Raw genomic sequence first — 25327 nt, forward strand, 5'->3', positions numbered from 1 at the left:
ATTGATCAGAACACTATCATATTCTTATTGGTAAAAGCACAATTGAAAATACATTTTAGAAATAAATTTGTTAATTTAAAAAAAAAAAAAAAAAAAAAAAAAAAAAAAAGAAATAAATTTGTTGAAATGTTGCTTGTTCTTCTCTGCCATTCTAATGTTAAAAGCTTGGCCATTTATTTGTGTTATTATGACACTAGTCTTGTATTTAGGCTACATTCACAGTAAGCAGTTAAGGCATGTCAATTTCCAAATAGAATCATGATCTTGATGATGATTCAGCTACTGACAAATCATCAGAGGGGTTGCTCAGATGTTGCAGAATGATTTGGTTCTTGAAGACGTGGAGAACTCAATGGGTATCACTCTTTCAACCTGGAGATGGGCTTGAAATCGCTATAAAATAGACATCGATACATAGTCATACTAAAGTGTATTAAAAGTGACTTAAAAACACACTGACGTATATTACAGTAAAAAAATTAAAGAAAAATATTCAAATAAAATTTAGACAACTAAATTCATTGTCCTCGTTCCCAAACCCACTGGTCTTCCATTTTTTTTCTTATTCCTGTAATGGCTCCATGACCCTCCGAGTTTTGGGAGCCCAGGACCTGGTACCCAATACCTTGACACCTTCTTTCACTCTCTACCCCTTTCTCCACCTACTCAGTCATGACCTAAGAACTCATATGCTCAAGGGCTCTTAGGATTTTTCCCGCTGTGAGTCCGTTATAATCCCTTACATATGCTATGACATCATCCCCCCTTTTCTTTGGTCTACCTCAACTCATACTGCTAAGAGAGTCATCTTCCCAAAGCATATTCACTAGCATTTTCCAAAACCCTTCAATAATTGCGTATCACACACTCCTTATGTGATATTGGTCAAAGCCCATCATGACGATGATACAACCAGATTCCTCAACGTCTTTTCCCATTTCTTCCCTCCACGTACTTTCTGTTTGCACAAAAGTGTCCTGCTGCTTCTGTGCTTTTGCTCAAACTTGAATTATCTCTTAGCCCCTTCTCTATTTGCCCCTTCCGCATCATATTTCCAAGGAACTTTCCCTAAGCCACCAATTCTAGATACTTTGGCCAATGGCACCACTTCTTATAGCATTCATTCTTTTTTTTTTTAATTTATAATTTTTTTTAATTTATTTATTTTTCCCCCAAAGCCCCAGTAGATAGTTGTATGTCATAGCTGCACATCCTTGTAGTTGCTGTATGTGGGACGCGGCCTCAGCATGGCCGGAGAAGCGGTGCGTCGGTGCGTGCCCGGGATCCGAACCCAGGCCGCCAGTAGCGGAGCGCGCGCACTTAACCGCTAAGCCACGGGGCCGGCGCAAGTATTCATTCTTTCATACTTGTGTGCTCGACCTGATAAAACAAAGATTTTTGCAGGCAAAAATTATGTCACCTCCCAAATCACCCAGCCCAGTGGCTTCAACATAGTAGGCGCTCGAATATTTGCTAAATGCCTGATGTCCTTTTCATTTTCTTTTTCAGTGGCACCACCCCCCTATAGTTACGACCATGAGCTAGAATACTGTGCAGACTTGCCTCCTCCGTACTCCGCGACCCCACAGTCTTCAGCACAGCGCTCTCCACCCCCTCCTTATCCTGGAAATTCAAGGAAATAATCCTTCTCCCAGAAGAGAATATGTGCCAGTCATAGATCTTGCCCAGAATAAAATGCCTCTACTCGGAAACAGAACATCCCAGAAACAGGAAAAGATTGCTCTAAGGAATACTCTATTGGGCCAGGTACTACGTCAGGTGGAATGTCCAGGCTAAGAGATACAGGGCTTCTCCTCTACTCAGAGCTGACCCCATCTGGAGTATTATGCTTGGTTGGACGGAACCACATTTGAAGAGATATTCTGATCAACGTAAGCACATTCAGAGAAGAGTAACGAGATAAGCAAAACATCTGAAAATCATGTTGCTTAAGGAACAGATGAAGGAAATTGCAATATTGATCCAGGAAAAGAGAAGATTTATGTAAGACAGGAGAATAGCCTGGATTACGTAAGAAACAGCTGTATTCTGTGTGGCTTTAAAAGTCAGAACTAGAATTGTTCATTCTTTCGTTGGTCAATAAATGGAGATCAAGTGCCTGAGGGCCTACTCTGTGCCTTACGCTGTGTGACGCACTGGTCGGAAGTTACAAGGGGGAACTTTGGTTTATGAGAAAGAGCACCTGGAGCTTTCTTACTGACTAGATTGCTTTGTGAAGCTCCCTGTTACCAAGACTTCAGACAGAACCTGGCTCACTATCTGGTAGAGACATGCTCTAGAAGGGATAGCTAAATCAAACGGTAGATGGGTCCATTAGGCCCCAAAAGTTCTGGTCATGTCTTAGGTAGATGTGAAGTGAATTTCTGTGCCTCCCAGGATGAAAACAACGGGAATAGTTGCATCTTACCTATTTAATTTGAGAGTTAAAACAGGATCAGAGGGACTCACTAGATGCTTGAAACCAAGAACTCTTCAATGCTAGCTACTGCCGCCTAAAAATCATCTGATTTAGTGTGTTATGACCAAGGTCATTCCAATTGTGAAAAAAAATTGTATCAAGTTCCACAAGCAACAAATACTTCACTTCAAATTAAAAGACAAGAAGCTAAATATTCCCAAGGGACTTTATATCAGGGAGTAAAATCTCAGAACTTGATAACGAAGATATACAGGAGCTTACAAAAAAGAGAGGGGAAAAATGAAGTGTGGATTTCCTTCTGTGGAATTCTATTCATGTATAGCTTAGACAAATTTATGTTTCTCTTTCATAATATTTTGATAATCTCCTCCCTTGAAAAAGTAATACAGTTAATGGAAAGGTTAAGATATTGACATCAAACCAACGCCTTTTGCCAAAACCCAAATTTTATGAAGTGCCTACCTTTAGGTATAAAAGCTCTTAATAAATAATTCTAACCTGCCATACTTTGCCGCAAATGACTTTAACATTTATATATTTATGTGGGTTCTTTCGTGTATTTAAAATTGCACGTTGAGCAAATATTGGGAATCGATGATCAAATTTTTGTGTCACCTTGCAATTAAATCTAAAATGTTTAATCTAACATCATCATCATAATTCAGTGAAATCCCAAAATGATGCTCAGAATTTTGCTGAATAAAACAATCAACAGAAATGTCTTGAGGTATAAATTATAGTTGCCCTACTTGTAGTTAGGAAGCTTAGTAATTAATATAAGTAGCATATTTTATTTTCAAATACATCGATCTGACTGAAATACGGTCTCACTGCCAGTGAGATCTAAAAGCTAGATTTGTTTCGAATGACTTGCTTGATTTTTGAGCACTGATGACTCTTACTTATGAAGACACAAAGCATCGAAGAGTTCCAGCCTATTCTAGTGACTGAGATTTTAGCACAATTTTAACAGTACATATGCTTTAATTTATCTCTCTTCTGTAAGTGTGATCAGACCAATTACACTGCAGCTATGCAATTCAAAGGGCCAGGGTCTCTGTGACTTCCAGAATGTTGTTGCAAATTCACCATATATTCCTTAAGAAAAATGAAGGGAAAAAGACCAGAGGAAATTGAATTCTCATCATCTTCACCGTCAATAAACATTTATTGCATACTTCTTATGTCTTGCAAACATTACCCACATAGGAGCCATTTGAGTCCACACTATCTCTCTTCTTCGAGTTGTTTTATGGCCTCCCTTAAGGAATATCACAAACCCATAGACCAACAATAGATGAGTATTTTTACTATTTGTATTTAGTGTCATGATAGCATAAATGTGCACATTATCAGTATAGACTTTCAGAGTTCATTGATTATTTTCATTGAAGATAGGGGGAAGATAGTATATGATGTGAAAGCTTTGAATTATGGTTATTTAAAAACTAACATATTTGCTGTGGCCAGAGTGTTTATAATAAGCAATAAAATGAAATAACCTATTATAACAATGGTTATATTTTAATTGACTTGTGTCCATTTTATTTCACTCTCCATTCCTGCTGACTTAGCCTCATTCTTCTATATGGGAAACACAGGACTGGAGCCAGATAGACTTTATTTTGAATTCTGTCTCCTGCCTGTATGATTTGAGGCAGAGTACTTCATCTCTAAAATTCAACTTTCTGCTCTGGGAAATGTAGATAATATAATCGGCTTCATCAAGTTTTGTGAAAATTGGATGAATACATGCAAAATTCTAAGTATAGTGCCTGGCACATAGGAAATGTTCTATAAATATTAGCAAAAATAAATTAGCAAAAGAATAACATAAGGATGGAAGCCTCTATAATGGCACAATCCAACACATTAGCTACCAGCTACATATGGTTTTTTAAATTTAAATGAATTAAAATTAAACTAAATGAAAAATTCAGTTCGGTCTTATTAGCCACATTTTTTTTCAATTATTCCTTTTTGTAATTGAAGTATAATTGACATATATAAGAGCCTATTAGTTTCAGGTGTACATCATAGTGATTCGATATTTATATACATTATGAAATGATCCCCCCAATAAGTCTAGTAATCTGTCACCATACAAAGTTATTGCAATATTATTGATGATATTCCCTATACACTAGCTGCATTTTAAATGCTGCATAACCTTATGTGGCTAGGGGCTACCTTACCGGGCAGTGCTGCTCTAGAAAAATCCTCTACGCAAAATGGAATGAGGTAACTGGAAGGAGTTGAAGAAGAAGCCACTACAGTCACCTTGCCCAGGAGAAACTATGACCTTTGTCAGTTAATTGTGATGTCCTTCACAAATATGTGAAGAGGTCATTGCTCTGGAAGTAAGGCTGGGACCAGCAATGAGCAATGAGAGACCCACCCAGGCCCTCCTGGCCCGCAGTGGGGAAGCTATTGCCAGAGCTGAAGGGCTGATGGTAGAAAGAGATCCTGGACCTGGCCCAGGAGCTGGTGAAACAGGACCACAGCCTGTTCTTAGAGTCTAATCAACGCTGCAGCTGCCCTGCTCAGCTCTAGAAGCCAGTACGGGAGTATCCAGGGCCACCCCCATCTTTTTAAGATGCAACGTTGATACGTGCTCTTCCGTGGTTTCATAATCTTCTTCCCACCACCAAATGAAAGCAGCACTCACCACTCATCCACATTCACCATTCATCCACTCTACTCCCAACTTGTCCTTGTTTAGCCAAACCCATTTCACCAGCTTCTGGCCATAGGTGAGGTAGAGTCCGACACACGTCAGACTATATATTGAGCCCATCAAAGAGTGGAGCTCTGGGTGGTGGTGTTTTATTTTTAGCTTAACTAAAACAACCTAACACCAGAATGCTAAAGTCACATGATCACCTTCCTCAATACCTTGGAGGCGTCTAAGGACTACCAGACTCTCAATCAGAACCTGCTGGAAATGTGCAATTTTTATTTTCTGATTACCGGCCCAAGCTACATGGGATATAGCTGAACTTGTGTTAAGTTCGACGCTCTTTTGGTGCAACCTCTCTGTGTGGTGTGGTTCAGTTCAGTTCAAATTGTGTCAGGACCTCCAGAAAAGAAAGTGACAAAACTAGCTTTAAACAGATCTCCAGTGGGGGCCAGCTCCATGGCCTAGTGGTTAAGTTTGGCGTGCTCCGCTTCGGCGGCCTGGGTTCAGTTTCTGGGTGCGGACCTACACCACTCACTGCAGCTGTGCTGCAGCTGTTGCAGCAACCCACATAGAAAATACAGGACGATGGGCACAGATATTAGCTCAGGGTGAATCTTCCTCAGCAAAAAAAAAAAAAAAAGAAGATCTCCAGGTGATTCTGATTTCTACCCTACCCACAACCTCACCCCTACCTCTTATGACCTGTTAATGCAGAGGAAGGACCAAGGTTTTAGAGTAACAGAGATTTTAGTTTCTGTCTCATCTCTGTTGTCTTTTAGCTATGTGTTCTGAGTCAAGTAACTATGCTTCCATAACCTCAGTTTTATCCAAAATATGTGAATAACACCACCCTTGCCAGGTTGTTGCAGTGATTATAAACAGTGTATGTAGACCATCTGTCACGAAGATCCTGTCTGGGTTGGTGACTCAGACAGACACAAATGTATATACGCATTCTTTTTCCAACCTTTGTGCTCCCACTCACAAGCCTTACAACTTCTATAAGCAGGTGTATTAGTTATCCATTGCTGTGTAACAAATACCTCAAAACTTAGTGACTTGAAACAACATTTGTTATCTTGGTTTCTGTAGGTCCAGAATCTGGGCGTGGCTTAGCTGGGTCCTCCAGCTCAGTGAGTTTCAGAGGCTGTAGTCATCTCAAAGTGCAACTGAGGAAAGATCCCCCTCCCAGCTCACTGACATGCATGATCATTAACAAGATGCCATTCCTTCCAGGCTTTTGGACTGAGGGCCTCATTTACTCACGGGCTGTTGGCTAATTCCTTACCATATGGACCTCTCCATAGGGCAACTTGAAATATGTCAGCTTGCTTCCCCAGAGCAAGGAGATCCATACAGTGAGAAAGAGGGCTAGCAAAAGATCATGCTGGCAAAAGCGGAGTCACAGATTTTTAAAACCTAATCTTGGAAGCGACATCCCATCACTTTTGCCATATTCTGTTCCTTAGAATCAGGTCACTAGGTCCAGCTACACAAAAGAGGAGGGGATTACAGGAGATCGCAAATACTAGGAGGCGGAGAGCATTAGGAGTTATTTTAGCAGTCAGCCCACCATAGCAGGGATATTTCATCTCATTCTCCTTAAGTCCACTATTTGGAGTTTAGGCCATCTTCCCTCTAACAGGAATGTACCAGCTCAACAGCTAAAAGAATCCCAGGGCTATACTTGGCTGTGATCAAATTGCTTTTATCCAACTGATGGGTGGAATGGAACCGGTAACTTTCCCAGGGCCATGCTAATTGGATAAGAGCTGCATTCCAAAGGGAGACACACAGTGTTTGAGTTTCTCATGAACTTTACGAGCTGCACTAAAGCACACCTCATTTGGACAGGGTATGAAGTATACCACATGCCACATGCCTTATAGACAAGTCTTAACGTGGCCCCAGGTCTAACCTTTGTTTCAACTTTGTTCCAAGAAATTTAATCTTCATCAGAAAAGAATTCCAAGACAAGTTTCCAGGTGAGTATTCAGTGGATCAAGTTGCTACCCTGCCTAATCCTGAATACCTTCACTAAACGTGGAAAACAAATCCCACGAAATGTTGGGAACTGCAAAAACATGTGCTGGGAATGTTTGCCTGCTCTAGAGGCATCAGGAAGCATTGGTTTAAAAAAATTGTTCACAGTTAGACTCTTTGATTCCTATTTCTGCTCTGCTTCTCATCTTCTAACCCAGTCATGAGCAGTTTTTGAGTGTGCGCCACCTGCCATTTCTTAGTGTGAGGAGGAGGCTGGGGAATCATTTCTGAATCTCATTTGGTCGTGGGTGATAGGTGATTAAGACATCTCATATTGATTCCATGGCCTACAAGATGGATAATTTAATTTTTTTCTGACTACAAACCAAAAAGAGCCAAGTGATCTGATTTTCCCACTTTTGTATTTTATATGTTAATTTCTTCATTATCACCCATCTTGTGTAGTAACTTCTCTGTTGACTGGGAACAGCTTGAAAGCAGTTCAGAAGGATTAAGGAGACAGTGTTCCATTCTTTCTGCTTTGCCCGTGAAAATGCCTTCGGAGACCCACACCCTGGGTCTCTCACCACCACCTGAACACACAACACAAACTCCCTCATCTCCTTCCCTGGGGATAAGTCTCTCACTTCTACTGTGGATCCTCTGCTCATCTTTCCAGATGTAGCTAAAGGGCTTATACTCTGAGAAGAGGTCTGATAATTTCTCCAGTCAGAATTAATTGCTTCCCACCTCTGCCCTTTTTTGTATCTATTTTGTACTCCTATTATATCCGTTGTCACAGATTTGTTAAATATCTGTCTCCCCTATAAGACTACAAGCTCTTTGAGACCAAGTACTGTCGCTAGGACATTTGTAGTCCCCAGGAGGTATCTATACGATATTTGGCACATGAAACAAATGATTGAATATATTAAGTCAGCAAATCATATTTTACGTTAAAGAATGTTAAAATAACTTTAAGAATTAGAGGGAGGGAGTTTATAGTGAGTAGCATATTCTAAGTGGGGTCCCTAATCCAAGATATGGGTCAGCGAACTGGACAAAAGGCTATAGTTTCATAGTTTTTAATTGATGATGTATGTGAGTTCAGATTCAGTTGGATTGTGTCATTAAGCACAGGATGAACACATGTCTGTTCAAGAAAATGAGCATGCTCATCTTGACTGACTCACTTAGTGGGAAGAGGCCAAAACATGCCATTTTGAGAGAGGCACTTCTATAATTCTTCAGATTAAAACTGAGCTTCTCATTTTTTACACAAAAAGAATATCAACCAAATTTCAGGAAAGAATTGCCTCATAAATCACATTTCCATAGAATGAATTCTAATGTAATTTAGACTTCAGAAGCAGTGTCCAAAGGATTCACTAAAGGCATTTTTACTAAAATAAGATGCCATAGTTTTCATATTACCGTTTCTTCAGGGTATGTTGAAAAACCACTGAATATTCTGAAATGAAACAAAAAAGACTAAAACTTCTAGAAATGGGTAGTAAAACGGCTACCAGCGTTTGTGCTATTATTATTTAATAAGTATAGAAAGCAATAGTGAATTTATCCAAGTCCTGAAAAGCAGTAATACCATTGTAAAAAATTGATTCTTAATGGAATCATCCCTAGAAATATGTTACTTTAAATCATAACAACAACAATAGTTTTTTTTTGGGGGGGGGGGGGGTGGTACCAGGCACTGTTCTAAGCACTTTCCATTTAATAACATTTACTCTGCCACTCCCATAGTATAGGTATTATTATTATCCCCATTTGGAAGGTTTAGAAATTGCAAATGTGTTGCTTCATACCCCGAGAAAAATATCTTTCAGTGAGAATAAACTGTTAACGCTGCAAAGAAACATACCCATATCTACTCTTTACTTGCAAGAGCTACCTATGGCAATCTTAGGACTGATCATAGAAGCTGTCTTTCCATGGCTTGAGTTCCAAGTGGATGATTATACGTGTATGAACAATCTTAATGATTCATATCCTTTACTCTGTCCTTCTGCTGCAATTCATCATCTAGCCTTCATCTGTTCCAGTTTTTATGTACACCGTGAATGACATAGAGTGAAAGGACCCTTTTATCTCTGATACAGCACCTGGTCTCCACAGACACATTCACCTGATTGTCTCCCAGGTCATGACTTCACCAATACAGGGACCACAATGAATTTTCTGTGGATGCTCTATATTTCCTTTGGATCAGGACAAAAGAATGAGTCAATATCTATGGAACAGGGATAAAGGAAGGAGACACACATAAAACGTCGTGAACTTTTAACTAATTTTGAAGGGACAGTCATGAATATTGGTAAGCATGAATGAGAACTGTAAAAATTGGTATCTACTTTGTACATATCTCAATATTCCCATGGAATTCATTGTTGGTTTTTTGTTACACATTTTTTTAGAAGCTCAAGATCTCTGCAGAATTTTAAAAGAAAAAATACACACAAGCAATAAAATATTAAACTAGACAATAATAATGTTAGAATAGTTAGGGAAGAATTTTAAAATGAGAAAAATGTAATAATAGTCTTCCAGATAATTCTGCATAAACAGCAGAGTTCTATAGTAATCAAGGAATAAAATAGTTTTTGCCGAGCACAAAGCTAAATATGCATGTATGTCAAAATGAAAATATTTATGAAGTCTGTCTTTCTGTAGGCCAGTGTAATCTAATAAATGATATTTCTCCATCTTGGGTCTCATTTGCTACAGCTGGATTTCTACACTCCTGCAAAGTACAACATATAATTACATTTGGGAGTCCCCAGAGGGTATTTTTATGGCCTCTCAGTTACCAGGTTGTATCTTCCAGTTTCTTTCTCTCCAGCTCCTCTTTAGTAATGCTATTGGCTAGACATTTGCCAATCACTAGATTGCATGAGGGTCATTTGGCATTGCCATGCTGCTGAGGACCACTGTGAAGATCTCTGAATTGGTTTGCTCTGCCCAGCCACCAATATTGCTGTTCCTGCTGCGGGTTATATGTTGCAGTGCCATTGCCTACTATTGCAGTGGCAGCAATAGTATCATGGAGAATGACCCGGGTGCTCTGTCTGCCTCTGGCTGTTGTTGAAAGCTACTGGCCCCAGGTGCCATTAGAGTTAGGACACACACACCCTGAGGCCTGAGACACTGAAAGGGGAGGGTCTGCAATACACTAGAGCTTCCGATGTTCTCTCCAGCCTTCAACGAACCAAGAAAATGTTGCATTCTGAGCTAAATGGAAAAATATCTCTTTTTCTTTTACTGAAGGCATTAGGCTCAAAGCAGCAATACCTCATGTTCCCAAAATCTCAGGGGCTATTTAGTGAAAATAGTTCTTTCAGCTTTGACCTAACATCCTCTCCTCTCCCTCAAACTTAGACATGGATCTATAAGGAAAGAGCTTTAGGCAAATTCTAGTGATAGACATTGTGCTTTTATTACGAAAAAAATTCCACTTTCCTCTGAAGACTGGGACAGTTTTATGGGAACATAATTCTGGCTGTTTCCTCCCTTAAGATGAACCTTGCCCAGGAGACTTCATAATCTCTCATGCAAATAAAATCTTGGTGGACTTGCTCCAACACTCACTCTTTCAGACATGCCATGAGTGAACATTTTAAGCTCAACATGGGCAACTGCAGTACATACAAAATACAATGATTCCAACGACTAACCCATTTCTCCCAGTAAAGTAGCCCAAAAGTAGTACTTACCTGAAACTATTATTGGCCAAATTCAAATGAATTGAGAGAATAATTTTATCAAACTCTTTAGATAGACTTATTAATTTCAATTTTTTATGTGAATTGACTGTCATTTTGGCCATCTGTAGACAACTTCTTAAAGATATGCCAGTAGAAACCAAAATAAGAGCCAACTGTCTCAAATGATTTTTGAGCAAATATATGGCATGACATAAGATGCTTAAAAGTGTTGGATTGATACCGGCTCAAGACAAGGTTGACATGAGGGAAGCCATGTTGTAGAAAAGAAACCCTATTGTAACTTTGAATGACCTCTGACAAACTAACCAAGCTGGATATGCACCCTCCAGGAGATCTAACTGCTATGTTGATTTTTCAACCCCTGCCTGATAAGATGATAACTTTGTTCTTTTGAGTTCCTTAGGAATGTGATGACCCCCAACAGAGAATCTACGCTAATAGCCATCATCAATGAAAACCAAAAGATCTGGCATGGTGACTCTCAGTCTCTAACACTAGAATGTCAACATTCCTAACCCCCTCCCCTATAACCCACCGGCACATATAACTGCTGTAAGATTTTGTGCCCTTTTAAGATGTTTTTTTTTCAGACATTAGTCAGCCATCTTCTCTCTTGCTAGCAAGCTGTAATTAAAAAAAGTCCTTTTTCTCCTACCACCTTGCCTCTTGACTATTGGCATGTCTTGCGGCAAGCAGAAGGCTCCACGTTGGGTGGTAACAAGATGAACAAAATGTCAAACAGAAATAAAAGGTAAAAGGACTCTTTGCATTAAACCTTTCTGTACTGCATACATTCCTCCTTGCATTAAACCTTTCTGTACTGCATACATTCCTCCTTGCATTAAACCTTTCTGTACTGCATACATTCCTCCTTGCATTAAACCTTTCTGTACTGCATACATTCCTCCTTGCATTAAACCTTTCTGTACTGCATACATTCCTCCTTGCTTCTCCTATCCAATCTCTACCCCTCCGCCCTCTCTCTCTGCCCCAGGAATCTACACTGCACGGAGTACATCAATGAGCTCCCTTGTTTATTGGGCTTCTGGTTGACTTCAGCCAACTCAGGAGATAAGAAGGAAAAAGGAGAATAAGAATAGGGTATTTACTTGCGGTATTTATTTGGGCTGTGCCTCTCAAACAAGTCTCAATTTCCATGGGATGCCTTCTCCAAACAGCTATTTCTGTTAGCTTCCTGCTTTGACCCATTCAGGCCTAGGGCTGGTAATACTTCCCCATTAATACTAGCCTGGGGGCACTGCCTTACCCCTTGTAGTTTCCCTGCACTTTACCCACATATTTCATTAAACTCTCTTCAAATTACCCAGTTTGAGTGTGCCATTTATTTCTTGCCCTGAGTGAAACACTCATTCTAAAAAGAAAAATCTATATATGAGTCATTTAATATATTAAAACAGACCAGAGTCTCTTCTCAACTGCTCTGGATTTCATCACATGTTTATTTGAGAAAACAGGTAGGAGACGTGAGTTCTAGTCTCAACTCTACCACTAACCCTTCAGGATAGTGAAGAATTCTCCAGGGCCATGTTTTCTTAAAAACAAAATGAAGGTGTTAGACTTGATCTTTAAGGTCATTTCTAGCTCTGTGATCCTATGAGGAACTAACAAATTACTACATGGCAGCTGTCAAGAACAAATGAGCCAATAAAACAAATAGCGTAGACTCAGAGCTATAAGGCACCATTGGAATATTTTTAGGTAACACCCTTATTTCTTAGGTGAGGAAACAGACACAGAAGAGAGAAGAGACTTGTTCAACGTCACTGGTGATGAGCGAACTTGTTGGTGGCAACCAGTGAGACCCTGAAGTCATTACTCTTATCCACTGCACTATGACACTTCTCCACACAATTGTTGGTTCAGGCTGTTGTTCCCACACTTTTTCCAACCTCAGGGCCTTTGCACATGCTGATCCCTGTTTTTCTCACTGTTCAGATCCCAGTTCAAATACCAAACCATAAGATAAGGCTTCTCTGACAACTTGATCTGATCTGAGTAGGATTCCAGCTACCCCTTATCCATTATTCTGCATCACTACTTCCTGTGTGTTGCCTTCCCAGCACTTAGCCCAAGATGTAATTAAATATTGTTTACTTGTCTCTGTTCTGTTCTCTTTCACCAGTAGACTGTAAGCTCCCTGAGACCAGGGCCGTGTCACTTTAAGGCATAGCTCTATCCCCAGTATGCAGTAAAATGCCTGGGGCAGTATAGGCACTCAATAAAAGTATATGTTGAATTCATTATTGAATGTGTTGTATAGAACTACAAACTAGGGTATAAAATGTAGTTGCTCAAATGCTCTAATAAGAGAAAAGTAAAGTTAGACTTAAGCCTGAAGTTCTTAAATTTGAAGTGATCATCTCAGGAAGCTATCTCCCTCCCCCTCTACTCCTTTTCTATAGTGCCTTAGCTAATGGGCATGATTCGCAATGCGGAGTGGTACCCATACCACCACCCAGGGCCAGGAGGTCTTTGGAACAGTGTGGTAGCATCTTGGTTGACACAATGCCTAAGGAGATGCCACTGGCATTTAGTGCATCACAGAAGACAATCACATAAAACAAAGAATTGTCCTGCCCTAAATGCCACAGGGGCCAACATTTTTCCCAAGATCTTGCTTCTTTAGATACCTCAGAGTCAACCCAAAAGAAAAAATCCATAATTACAGGAAGTATCATTAATTTTGAAATATTTCCAATGCTTAATGACCCTAACACATGCCATTAGCAGTGAATTGCTCAGCTGACTGTGCTGGTCTGAGGAACAAGGGAGTATTAACACATGTTCCACCTCCATTCTCTTCTTTGAACTTCAGAGACCAGTGGTTAAATAGCAAGAATATCTCAAGTAGTGTTTTGGCCTCTCTCGCTGCAGTTTTTCTTTGACAGCTATGTTTCACCCAAGTAATGGCCACGTGTAGCTGCCTCCCAGGGATGGATGCAAATATCCATTGTTCAAATCAGGATATATTTTTACCCGACAGCAACCTGCGTTCTACGCAGAGCGAAGCTGCATTTTATTGTTGGTGAAGAGGCGAGTGGCAACTTGTGGATGCACAAGTTGTTGGAGTATGAATAATTGATATGAGACATAAGTCCTTTTTATGGTCTCCATTAAGTAGGAGAAAATCCAATCAGGCAGCACTGTTTTCGTGTCACCAGACTTGAAGTATGTCTTTGGAAATAAAAATATTGGCTTTTTACATGTCCTGAGCATGGATTTAAGTCAGTCAGGCCCTGTAACTGTGAGATAGCACTAAAATTAAAGTGTTAGAGGCAGCATTTCTACTTATATCAAGGAGAACGAAACAGAAAATTACTAAAATGGGTCAATTGATATAATGACATCTCCAGGCCTAAGTTTAAAAATAAAATGAGGTTGGTAGATTTTCCTGGAAGGAGACAATAACCTCTTCCAGGTAAGTTATCAAAAAGTAAGCCTGGCACATTTGTGAACATTCTCTTTAGAATCACTTTTATTCACTTATTCATTCATGCATTAGGGCATTTATTCAATCAACCAATTTTTATTGAGGACCTATTTTGTAGTCAAGCACTAAATGCTGGGTTGATAGCAATGAAGAAAATGGACATAGTCCCTTGACTCAGAGACTACAGGAAATCTCAGTGCACTGTACAGGAAAAAAAAAACTCACTACAAAATTGATTTGTAGAGGGGCCGGCCCTGTGGTGTAGTGGTTGGGTCTGGCATGTTCCACTTTGGTGGGTTCCGATCCCGGGCACAGACCTACACCACTTGTCAGCCACACTGTGGCGGTGACCCACACATAAGGTAGAGGAAGATTGGCACAGATGTTAGCACAGGGCTAATCATCCTCAGCAAAAAATATATATATATATATATATTTTATAGAATTCAATCATAAGAAGTTCTGTGAAGACACATCAGTCCAAGATGCAACCTTAGAGGTCATTAAGCTTGAACCTGCTACCTCAACAGTGGGAATGCTGAAACTGTGGGAAGTGAAATGACTCAGCTGAGTGTAGACAAAGGAAACAGAAGGCCTGGGGCTCACACCAGTTGACACAGATGCAGTAAATGGGATCTTCATCTACACATAAGGCTGACAGGACCACTAAAAGGCAAAATACAGCTGTGTATGTGCTTTAACTAAAATCAGGCTCATAGATCATGTATCTAAACATTCTTTATTAAGAACAATTGTCCACTAAATGAGAGTTTTCCTTTTTTATTGTTTTAATATGACCAAAACTGACTGTTTTCATTTGGTTTTGTTTATTAAGCCTATTGGTTATGTATCTATGGTTTGTTTGCTTGTCAGTTGGTTGGCTGGTTGGTTGGTTGGTTGGTTTCAGCAAGGCTCAACTATTTTACAGTTGTAAAAAGCCCATTATAGAAGCCAATCTAAAAAGGCTACATACTGTATGAATCCAACTATATGACATTATGGAAAAGGCAAAACTATGGAGATAATAAAAGGATCAGTGGTTGCCAGAGATTAGGAGAGAAGGAGAGGTGAATAGGTGGAGCACAGGATTTTTAGGGCAGTGAAACTAGTCTGTATGGTACTATAATGGTGGATGCATGTCATTATCCATTTGTGCAAATCCATAGAATGTACAGCACCAAGAGTGAACTCTAATGTGAACTGTGGACTCTGAGTGATAATGATGTGTCAATGTAGGTTCATCAATTGCAACGAAGGTACTACTCTGGTGCAGGATTTTGATGGTGGGAGAGGCTATGCCTGTGTGGGGATTGGGGGTATATGGGAAATCTCTGTACCTTCTGCTCAGTTTTTCTGTGAACCTAAAACTGCTCTGAAAAATAAAATCTGTTTTTTAAAAATCCCTTTATAAAGACACAGATCATGAGTCCAGTAAACAAAGAGGAGAGGAGTAGTGCTACCTAGGCCTACCTTTACTAATATTCCTTTATTCGTTTATCAGACATTGATTGCACATCCACTAGGTGTCAGTCACAATTCTAGGCACTGGGGATTTACCAAGGATAAAAACTCCCTGGAGTTTCATTCTAATGGGGGAGAAGGACAGAAAATAAAAACAAATCAATAGTGTATCAATTGTGGAAAAGCTCTGAAAAAAACAAGCAATGTAAAAAGAGAGAAGGACAGAGTTGGGGAACGAAAGGCTGCATTTGTGATAGGAAGATGAGGGGTCTCTTGAGTCAGTGCCATTTAAGCAAAAAATTTAAAGAAGGGAAGGGGTGAGGCTTGCAAATATCTAGGGGAAGAGTGTACCAGGAAGAGGGAACAGAGAAAGCTAAGAGCCAGAGATGGGAGAACACTCAACCTATTTGAGAAAGAGCTAGGAGGCCATTGTGGCTGGAGCAGAGGGAGCAAAGGGAAGACTAGGTCACGTGAGTATCGGAACAGACCAGGTAAAGCCTTGTAAGCCATGGTAAGGATTTTGGATTTCATTCTGAGTGAAATGGGAAGTCATTGGAAGACTTTGAGGCATGCATATACACAGTGTTACTATAACGTAAGTGTTTAATTCAAATGACAAAATTGTGTAATATATATTCTACCCATTTGCTATAATATTTAACACTTGTGTATACTGCTCTTTAGATTTCAAGGGCTTTCATCTGTATAACTGCATTTTTATCCTCATAGGGGTGCTCAGTGGTGGAGTGTGAAGGAGATCCATAAAATGGAGACATATGGGTTAAGGCAAATATGCAAATATGCAGCCCGAGACCGTTTCAAATTAGGCCACCATTATCTGTCCCATCATAGCATGCATTAATTTATCAGCACAGGGCTTCATCTAGCACATCCCTAATGAATATTCATACCCTATAGAAGAAACAGAAAATTTTGGAAATTGGGTCCCTGCCGTGGATCTTGAGGAGGCTGGGAGCACGGTTGGGTTGTTGGGTAGCAATTGTGAGTGGCTTTCAGAAAGGTGGTACTGGAATAAAATCAGCAGTACTTCAAAGTGGAGAGTTATGGTTCCCCGAAGTTGTTTTTTCACTTCGAGATGTCCCCTAACGCCTGGAGAACACTGGACAAGCTCTACCCAGCGCTTCTTAGCCTGCCCACCAGAGGCACACCCAGAAAGAAAACTTCCCAGCACAAGATTAGGTCTTGAAAATTCATCTTCATTTTAAAAAGCTCTTAGGTCTTCTCTCTGAAATATTCTGCCACACTATTTGTTGTTTCCTGGACTGGAGAATTAGGTTCTTTGTGTGGTTCTGTCTGTGCTTCTGAATGTTTATCTCTATGATACTACACAAAAATACACGTCAATGTTATTCATTTTATAGCCAGCGGATAGGGACAGGAAGGGTTGTGTCAGACAACTAAACATGTATGAGGACTGCTAAGTCCTTGGTTCTTAGGAAGGTTCTTCTGGAATGTTGTACCAGTTTTCTACCAGAACTGACAAGTAACATGGGGCCTTTTGCTTCTTAAAGGTATTGCAATTTGTGGGGTATATTTAGTATCCTTTGTGCCTGCCTTTGGGCAGATATAAAGTAAAAATGGGAAATATTATTTCGCTATTCTTCCCCTTTAAAATGAAATTAAGGAGTGTGTACACTTCCAAAAGTAGAAATTTTTGGTTTATTGCTATGAATTTTCAACAGTCTCTACATTTCCAATGATGAGCAATTTGGTGTGTGTCTGATGCTCATTTAAGCAGTCACAGTAGCAGATGGATGTGGAGGTGATGTCAAAATCTAGAGAATCCATCATATATTTATGAATATAAATCATTGTTCATCCCCAAATTAGTCAACTACAAAATAAAATGTATAAACAAATCAAATGTGTCCTACGTCAATTACCAGATTTTAATCCCATATCTACATAAAAAACTCAAAGGAAGACCTCAAATTTGAAAATAGCTACAGTGTTTTTCATTATAAGATTAGCATTTTCCTTGAGTCAATAATTCATGGCATTTTCCAGCTTTCTCTCAAAGCTATCCGTATAAGATGAGTCAAAGGAAAGAAGATAAATGTGGACATTTTAAATAAAACTGCTATCTGTGTAATCAAACTTCTTTTTCTGAAATAACTATACCGCCTCCTAACTCAGAGCCAAAACATGATAATTTAGGGGTTGAATGATTATATTCTAATGAAGTAACCCATTTGATTTTTGACTTTTTAAATTTCCCATTTTATATTTCTGAGTGGCATGACAGAACATGCAAGCTCTTCAATACATACAGAATGAAAATTAATTGAACTCAATATTGAAATTGCCAAATCACCCAATTTCCTAAGATATAGCTGATGAAAAACAGAATATTCTAATTTTCCTGAAAAGAGGGAAGAGGGTAAGAAAGGTATCTGAAAAGCTCTAAAATGTTGTGTATATACAAAGCACTATTGTGTATGTGTGTGTGTATATCACACACACACACACATCCTATGGTTCTGTCTTCTGGAAAACCCTGACTAGTATACTATCTCACGTTGTTGTTATGAAGATGAAATGAGAAGTTCCATACAGTGCTAGAATATTGTAAGTGTTCGATAAATTTTGGTTTCTTATTCCATTACCCCCGCCTCAAAAAAAGTTACAGGGAGTCCACTCACAAGGCTAGTTCTGAAAGCAAATTGGCTTTGTCCTTTGGGCTTTGTAGAAGAATCAGGGAAGGGGGTAAGAGAGAAAGTCACAAGGGATGGACTCTCCCACAGGAGCTGCCTGGGACAATAAAATTGAAGTCCAGTGTGTCATTGGCTGCCATTCGGCCCAGATCCAGTCCGAGGCTGGGTCTCACTCCACCAGAGGAGAGGGCCCTATGCCCAGCTAAAGTCATTATCTTTTAAATGAGAGCTGTGGGCCTGGTTTCTGGAAACCATTTCACATCAAACCCAGAATCAAACTGTGTTTCACTTGGACTCTGGCCTCTAAAAAGCAAGTAGAGAAAAAGGATTCAAAAATAACTCCATCAGAGGAAGCACTATAAAGTGAGGCTGAGGTATTTCTTTGTCACTGAATGTGATAAAAATAATGTAATACTTTAATACCATCATTGCTCTTCATCAGAATTTCTAAGGGAAAAACTTAAACCAAAGCGGTTCAGTTATAGAGTTGACCTATTCTCATAAGGTAAATTGACACAGTCGTTTTTCTCAATGGCCAACATATATTTCACTCTCTCATCTCTCTCTGGACTCCCTGACAACCTTTGATTATGGGTTAAGCTGATTTCACCTGGGAAGATGTTGAATTTTATGATCATTGCTTAATAAAACACAATCACAAACTTCTACAGTCAAACTAGACCAATTCAAGATTTCAAAATTTTGGTGGCTTTCTTAACCACCAAATAGGTATTGAAAACCTATTTCCAAAGATATGTGTCTAGTAAAGATGTGGGGAAAAGGCGCATTCATGTCCTAATAGAACGTAAATTGGGCAGATCATCCTGGGGAGCAGTTTGGTAACACGACACCGAAATGCGAAATGTGTATATCTTTTGACTCGGTGTTTTCACTCTGAGGAAATGATCTAAAGGAAATAATAGGACAAATATACAAAGATGCATGCACGAGAATCATAATTGCAATGTTGAATATAACATAAAATAAAATCACTATAATTATACGTCAATAAAGCTAATTGCATAATCATCATCCATACAATCAAATACTCTATAGCTACCACCAATGCATCACACAAAACTATTTTATGTCCGTGTTATATTAAGCAGAAAAAGGAGAATTTAGAGTGTGCTCCCATTTTGCTTTTAACAAAAATATTATCTGTATATAAAATCCAGAAGAATATATAAAAAAGATTGAAAATTGTCATCTCTGGGTTCTTAGATGAAAGAGTACTATCATTTCTTTTTCTTTTATTACTTTCAGGATAAATAGTCCATGGATTTTTATAATCAGGAAATCAGGAGTAGTTATTTAAAATTTTAACTATAGAGAAATCAATAAATAATTTGATTAAATAACAATAAATTTATTTATTAAATAACAATTTAATAAATAAATTTTTAAAATGAATAAAATATTTGTTTTCACATATTTTAAGTAAATTTTTTTAGCTTTTTCTTTTTTTCCCCCTCTGAAGAAAATTGACCCTGAGCTAACATCTGTTTCCAATCTTCCTCTTTTTTTTCTTTTTTCTACTCAAAGCCCCCAGTACATAGTTGTATACCCTACTTGTAGGTCCTTCTAGTTCTTCTATATGGGATGCTGCCTCAGCATGTCTTGATGAGCGGTGAGTAGGTCTGTGCTCAGGATCCAAACCGGTGAACCCCGGGTCACCGAAGCAGAACACGTGGACTTTGCTGTGCCACCGGGCAGCCCCCTTAAGGAAATTTTTTAATGTTCAGAGTTTCAGAAAATTGGTCAATAATTCTTAGTGTAAGGCATAAGCAGAAGTGGATTTTTTTCAGATTCAAACAAAAGAGAATTCTTTGAAATCCAAGGAACCCACAAGAAAATATTCAAATGCTCAATAATCCTATAAATAAGAATATAGGCTGAGATCCGTGGTGACTACTGAATAAATACACGTGTCAGTGTCTGCGGATCTGTGGACGAGCAGGAGCCACTTGTCAATGAATGACTTAAGTATCCTGCGGATGGATTCCAAGCACGGTCTATCATTGACTCTCTTATGTGCAAGCTCACACAGCTTTTGGTATCATCTCAGCTGGAGTTATTTTTACATTGTAAGTTTGCCTAGCAATTTCTCTCTGAGTGTTTTTCCATTGATTCTCAAAACAAGCCCATCTTAGAACCAAACTCCAGCCGGAATATGGTTTACCATGCAATCAGCGTAAGGAGAGCTCAGTCATCTTCGAAGAGGGATAATGTGTATAACAGGGAAATATATTGTATTTGTCTATCAAGACAACAAATTAAAGGAATTAATCTAACTTTCTGTTCTAGGACTCGAATGTAAACTGAGAGGTGTGATGGGCCTCATTGCTTCTGAGTTGTATGAAGGGGTGACAACAAAAGAAATGTAAATAATAAAATCAATAAATAATAATAGATAGATAATAAAATTTAACAATAGAAAAGGCAGATCTTGGAGTCCCCTCGCCATGCCAGTTTTAATCCTTGAGTTTCTACATAGTGGGGAAGTGGGAAATGGGTCACGTGGAGGAGACAGAGGGCAGGAGAAGAATTTGGAGGACTCGGAATAGCACCTATTTAGCAACTGGTATCAAATTATTTCCAGTGGTTCTAAAAAATGTGGGCATCTTTACCTCCCAAAGGACATTTGGGAACATCTGGAGACATTTTTGGTTGTCACAACTTGGAGAGGAGCTCCTAGCATCTAGAGGGTAGAGGCCAGGATGCTAAACATCCTACAGCCCCCACAATAAAGAATTATCTGGCCCAAAATGTCAATAGTGCCAAAATTGAGAAACAGCGCCTTAAGCATTGTTTATAAAAGTTATAATCAAGTCTTCTAATAATATTCTTTGACAGAATTCATTGCTATTTCAATGGCCAAAATAAAGACTCTAATCCACGAGACATAACACAGAAATAACTTGGGAGATGCTAATACCTGTGCTCCTCATAACATGAAGCCTATTTCTCTTGATCTTTGGTAAAACATAAGAAATCTCAGACACAGTAATGTCCTCAGATTAGTTCAGACATGCCAAAGGCATTGAATAATCATACTTATGCTCCATTTGTATAGTCAAAACTACTAAGCAGATTCTTTTTTGTGTGTGTGTGAGAAAGATCGGCCCTGAGCTAACATCTGCCAATTCTCCTCTTTTTGCTGAGGAAGACTGGCCCTGGGCTAACATCCGTGCCCATCTTCCTCCACTTTATATAGGACGCCGCCACAGCACGGCTTGCCAAGCGGTGCTTCAGTGCGCACTGGCGATCTGAACCCGTGAACCCCGGGGCCGCCGCAGCGGAGCACACGCACTTAACCGCTTGCGCCACCAGGCCAGCCCCCTAAGCGCAGATTCTTTAAGAAAGGCCACATGTTCAGAGAACATGGTAGCAAGTTATTTCCCCAAAGAGCTCGAAAGATTAGACTATTAACATGAGCATGTGAGATGAGTAAAATTTTGTCATAAGTAAAACCCCCAAGACAAGATGCTTTAAGAACTGCTGTAGACTGAATGTTTGTGTCCTACCAAAATTCAGATGTTCAAAGCTAATCCCGAATGTGATAGTATTTGGAGGTGGGGCCTTTGGGAAGTGATTAGGTCATGAGCATGGAGCTCTCATGAAAAGGATTAGTGCTCTTATAAAAGGGACCCCAGAGAGCAACCTTGTCCTTTCCACCAAATGAGGACATAGCAAAAAGAACCGTCTATGAACTAGGAAGCAAGCTCTCACCAGACCCCAAATCTGCTGGCACCTAGATCTGGGACTTCCCAGCCTCCAGAACTGAGAGAAATAAATTTCTGTTGTTTATAAGACACTCAGTCTATGGTATCCTGCTATAGCAGCCTAAACAGGCTAAGGTAGGAACCTGCAATTTTACCTCAATTCTTATAAATTGTTGTGTATGCAAGATGGATAGAAGTCTTATTTATAATTAGAAAAGACATTTGACAAATATTTTCTGTCAAGACCCTGGACTAGTGATTTGTATGTATGAATGTGTCTTTGTACACATGCTGAGCGCGTATGTCTACCAATAACACAGACTAGACGCTGCGGAAATATGAGTTTACAAACGTGCAGTGTGGCACCATTAGAGAGGAGTTTCATCCATCCTGGTGAGAGGAAGGTTCAAATGCTTCTTAAGAAGAAAATGCTTCACACTCTTAGAATTTACTATTCCAGTATTAAGTATTCATTGCATTAGAAATAGCCAATTATTAGAAACCATTTAGGCATTTTCCCAAGGCATGTTTTAAGAAATTGTAAATTTAAAGGAGAAAAATAGTGTCTATATCAGCCAGTACACAAACTCACTAAAAGATAGAAAGATACATTTTTTCTAAGGATTATATAATCAAAAGACACATCCTATCTCTACCAATTGTCATCAACACAATCTGAGGTTGGTGTAGTAGTTCATAAAGAGCTTATCCAAGGCCAACTCCAGCTGTGGATCAACCAATCACTCTTTTTGTTTAAGAGAAAGATCTTTGCACAGTTTGGCAGTGCCCAGACTTAGCAATAGCACCAATAATGCACGTCCAGACACTTCAAAAAATGGCACTTCTCCAAACAATGAGTAAAATAACGGCCATTTTAAATCACTTTTGCTCCTGGAATTTTTCAGCCATTTCTGGAGTTTTAGAATTCCAGACATAACACTATCTTTTAGTGAATTTTCATGACATTGGATCTGCAGAAGGCAAATTCACAAAAAGGCTTCAAAGTCATACATTTTTCTCTTATATGGGTATTCTAAGTAATAAAAATAAGGTATAAAACAGCAACTTTCAACATGAGCAAAAATTTGAAAATTTCTACCGTGCACTTCTTCTACAAAAATCTACCAGGTTGCACAACACTGTGAATATACTTGATGCCACAGAACTGTACACTCAGAAATGGTTAAAATGGTAAATTTTATGTTATATGTTTGATGAAAAAAAAAAAGCCTACTAGGAAAGCCTAGTAGGAAAAGCCAATCCATGGAGTGAAAATTCTCAAGATGAGTCTCTTTCTAGAATTATAGGAATTTATTAAAATCTGAGTTCATGCTAGAATCTCAGTACCAACAACTGTTTCCTGTCCTCTCTTTAACTATGATGGTCTGTGCATACTCAGTCTGTGTTGGACATCTCTCATGCATTTTCTCATGTCCTCTTGGCTCAAGTTGTTTATTACAGGCTGTCACTCAGGAACCACATCAGCATAAGTGTAGCTTCATGGCATCTCTCCTCAGCTGTACCAGCCACCTACCACTTTCCGCCCCACGGTTTCTCTGCTGCTACTGCCTGGAACACCTGTGGAAACCACTCAGTCATTCTGCTGCGTGCACAATCCGGAAGTATGAGGGAGTTAACACCACACGGGAAGTCAGGCAACTATGAGGCACATTCTACAAAGCTCTTTAGAGGGTCCCCAGCATATAGCGTGCCTATATCCATAGATGCATATTTTTGTACGTGCAGCATAGACTCTCTGGAAGGACACTCAAGGAATAAGTGGCATTGTTGTCCCAGGAAATAAAACTGGGTGGCTGAAAGACAGGGATGAAGAGAGAATTTTCAATGAATATTCTTTTATGCCTTTTGAATTTTGAGCCATATGAATATATTGCCTATTTAAAAATTAAATAAAATTAAAATCAAAATAAATAAAATTATCCTTCATTAATGTTAGAACATCTTATTTGATGTGAAGAGACCTAACTATTCGGGCTGATTCCAGTCACGTAGATTGGGGGAAAAAAAATAATAAATTAGATATGGCAGGGTTGTCACTTTGAGAAATTACCTAAAAAAGTCAAGCTTGTCACAGATTATCTGCCCATAAAGGGTGCTTTTTATAGAGGAAATAGTAGTTCAGAAAGCAATCGTCATATTATCTTGGTCCCATTTTAGACAGCACATGTCAGACACGTTGGAGTGAAACTGTTGGTTAGAAGCTATTTCTGGTGACCTTAAATTGATTACATATCAAAAGCAGAGGAGGGGGGCGGAGTCAAGATGGCGGCGTAGGCAGACTCTGAACTCACCTCCTCCCGTGGACACAGCCAATTTACAACTACTCGTGGAAAAATTACCCCTGAGACAGAACTGAAAACTGGATAAGAGGAACTCCTGCAACAACGGACAATCCTAACTGGGGTAGAAGAGGCAGAGACTCCCTTCTGGAGAGGAAAAACGCCACCTTCACAAGCCGCCAGCTTCACGGCCGCCGGGAGCAGCTCACAGGTACGCAGCCTCCCTGGAGGCGCGGGGTCCTGAGCGGGGGAGCGCCCCCGCTGTGGGCATTTTGTGGACCCAGCACAATTGAGACCAGCAGCATAATATCTGACTTTGCCTGCTACTAAAGCATTGGGTAGCACCCCCAGAAAACCCGGTTCACAAAGAAACTAAAACTGGCTCTTAAAGGGCCCGCGCACAAACTCACCCGTTCCAGAAAGCATCCTAAAATCACCAAAAAGAAAGGTGCACAGTGCTTCGGTGACAAGAGACTCACCTAATAGGCCCTGAGTGCATCTCGGTGAGGGGTGAGACCTCTCCAGGGACTGGGACATTGGCGGCGGCCATTGTTGTGGCCTGGTGTGGGCGTGCTGACACAGACGCCATTGGAGTTCTCCCTGAGACCTGCTAGCCCAGGGTCTGCTCCACCCGCTAGAGCACCGATTTAATCCAGCTCAGCCAGGGCAGGCAGCCCACCCTAGAGACTAGCCCCACCCAACAACAAGCCCTCAGGCAACGTGTGGGCCTGCATAGATTGGTGACTGGATTCTCTGCAGCCTGGCAACTGAGCTGACTTGAGCTGGGCAGGGTGTGCACAAGGAGCGGGTGGAGAGTGTGGGGTGGTGGCAGAGTGTGTGGGGCTCCCGCCGTGGAGAGACTGGGTCCACTT

At 39.8% G+C, this 25327-nt stretch overlaps 1 protein-coding gene across 1 annotated transcript in view; it reads left to right on the top strand.

The window, feature by feature from the left end:
• Positions 1 to 3968, top strand: part of CYYR1 (cysteine and tyrosine rich 1) — a 109117-nt gene extending 105149 nt beyond the window's left edge. The window contains 1 exon segment of the mRNA XM_004429525.3: positions 1510 to 3968. Coding sequence (XP_004429582.2) covers positions 1510 to 1694 — 185 coding nt within the window. The 3' untranslated portion in view covers positions 1695 to 3968.
• Positions 3969 to 25327: the final 21359 nt, after the last annotated feature.

Source organism: Ceratotherium simum, chromosome 27 (genome assembly GCF_057802395.1).
Source record: "Ceratotherium simum simum isolate JZ-2026a chromosome 27, ASM5780239v1, whole genome shotgun sequence".
In the NCBI taxonomy this organism is placed as follows: Eukaryota; Metazoa; Chordata; class Mammalia; order Perissodactyla; family Rhinocerotidae; genus Ceratotherium; species Ceratotherium simum.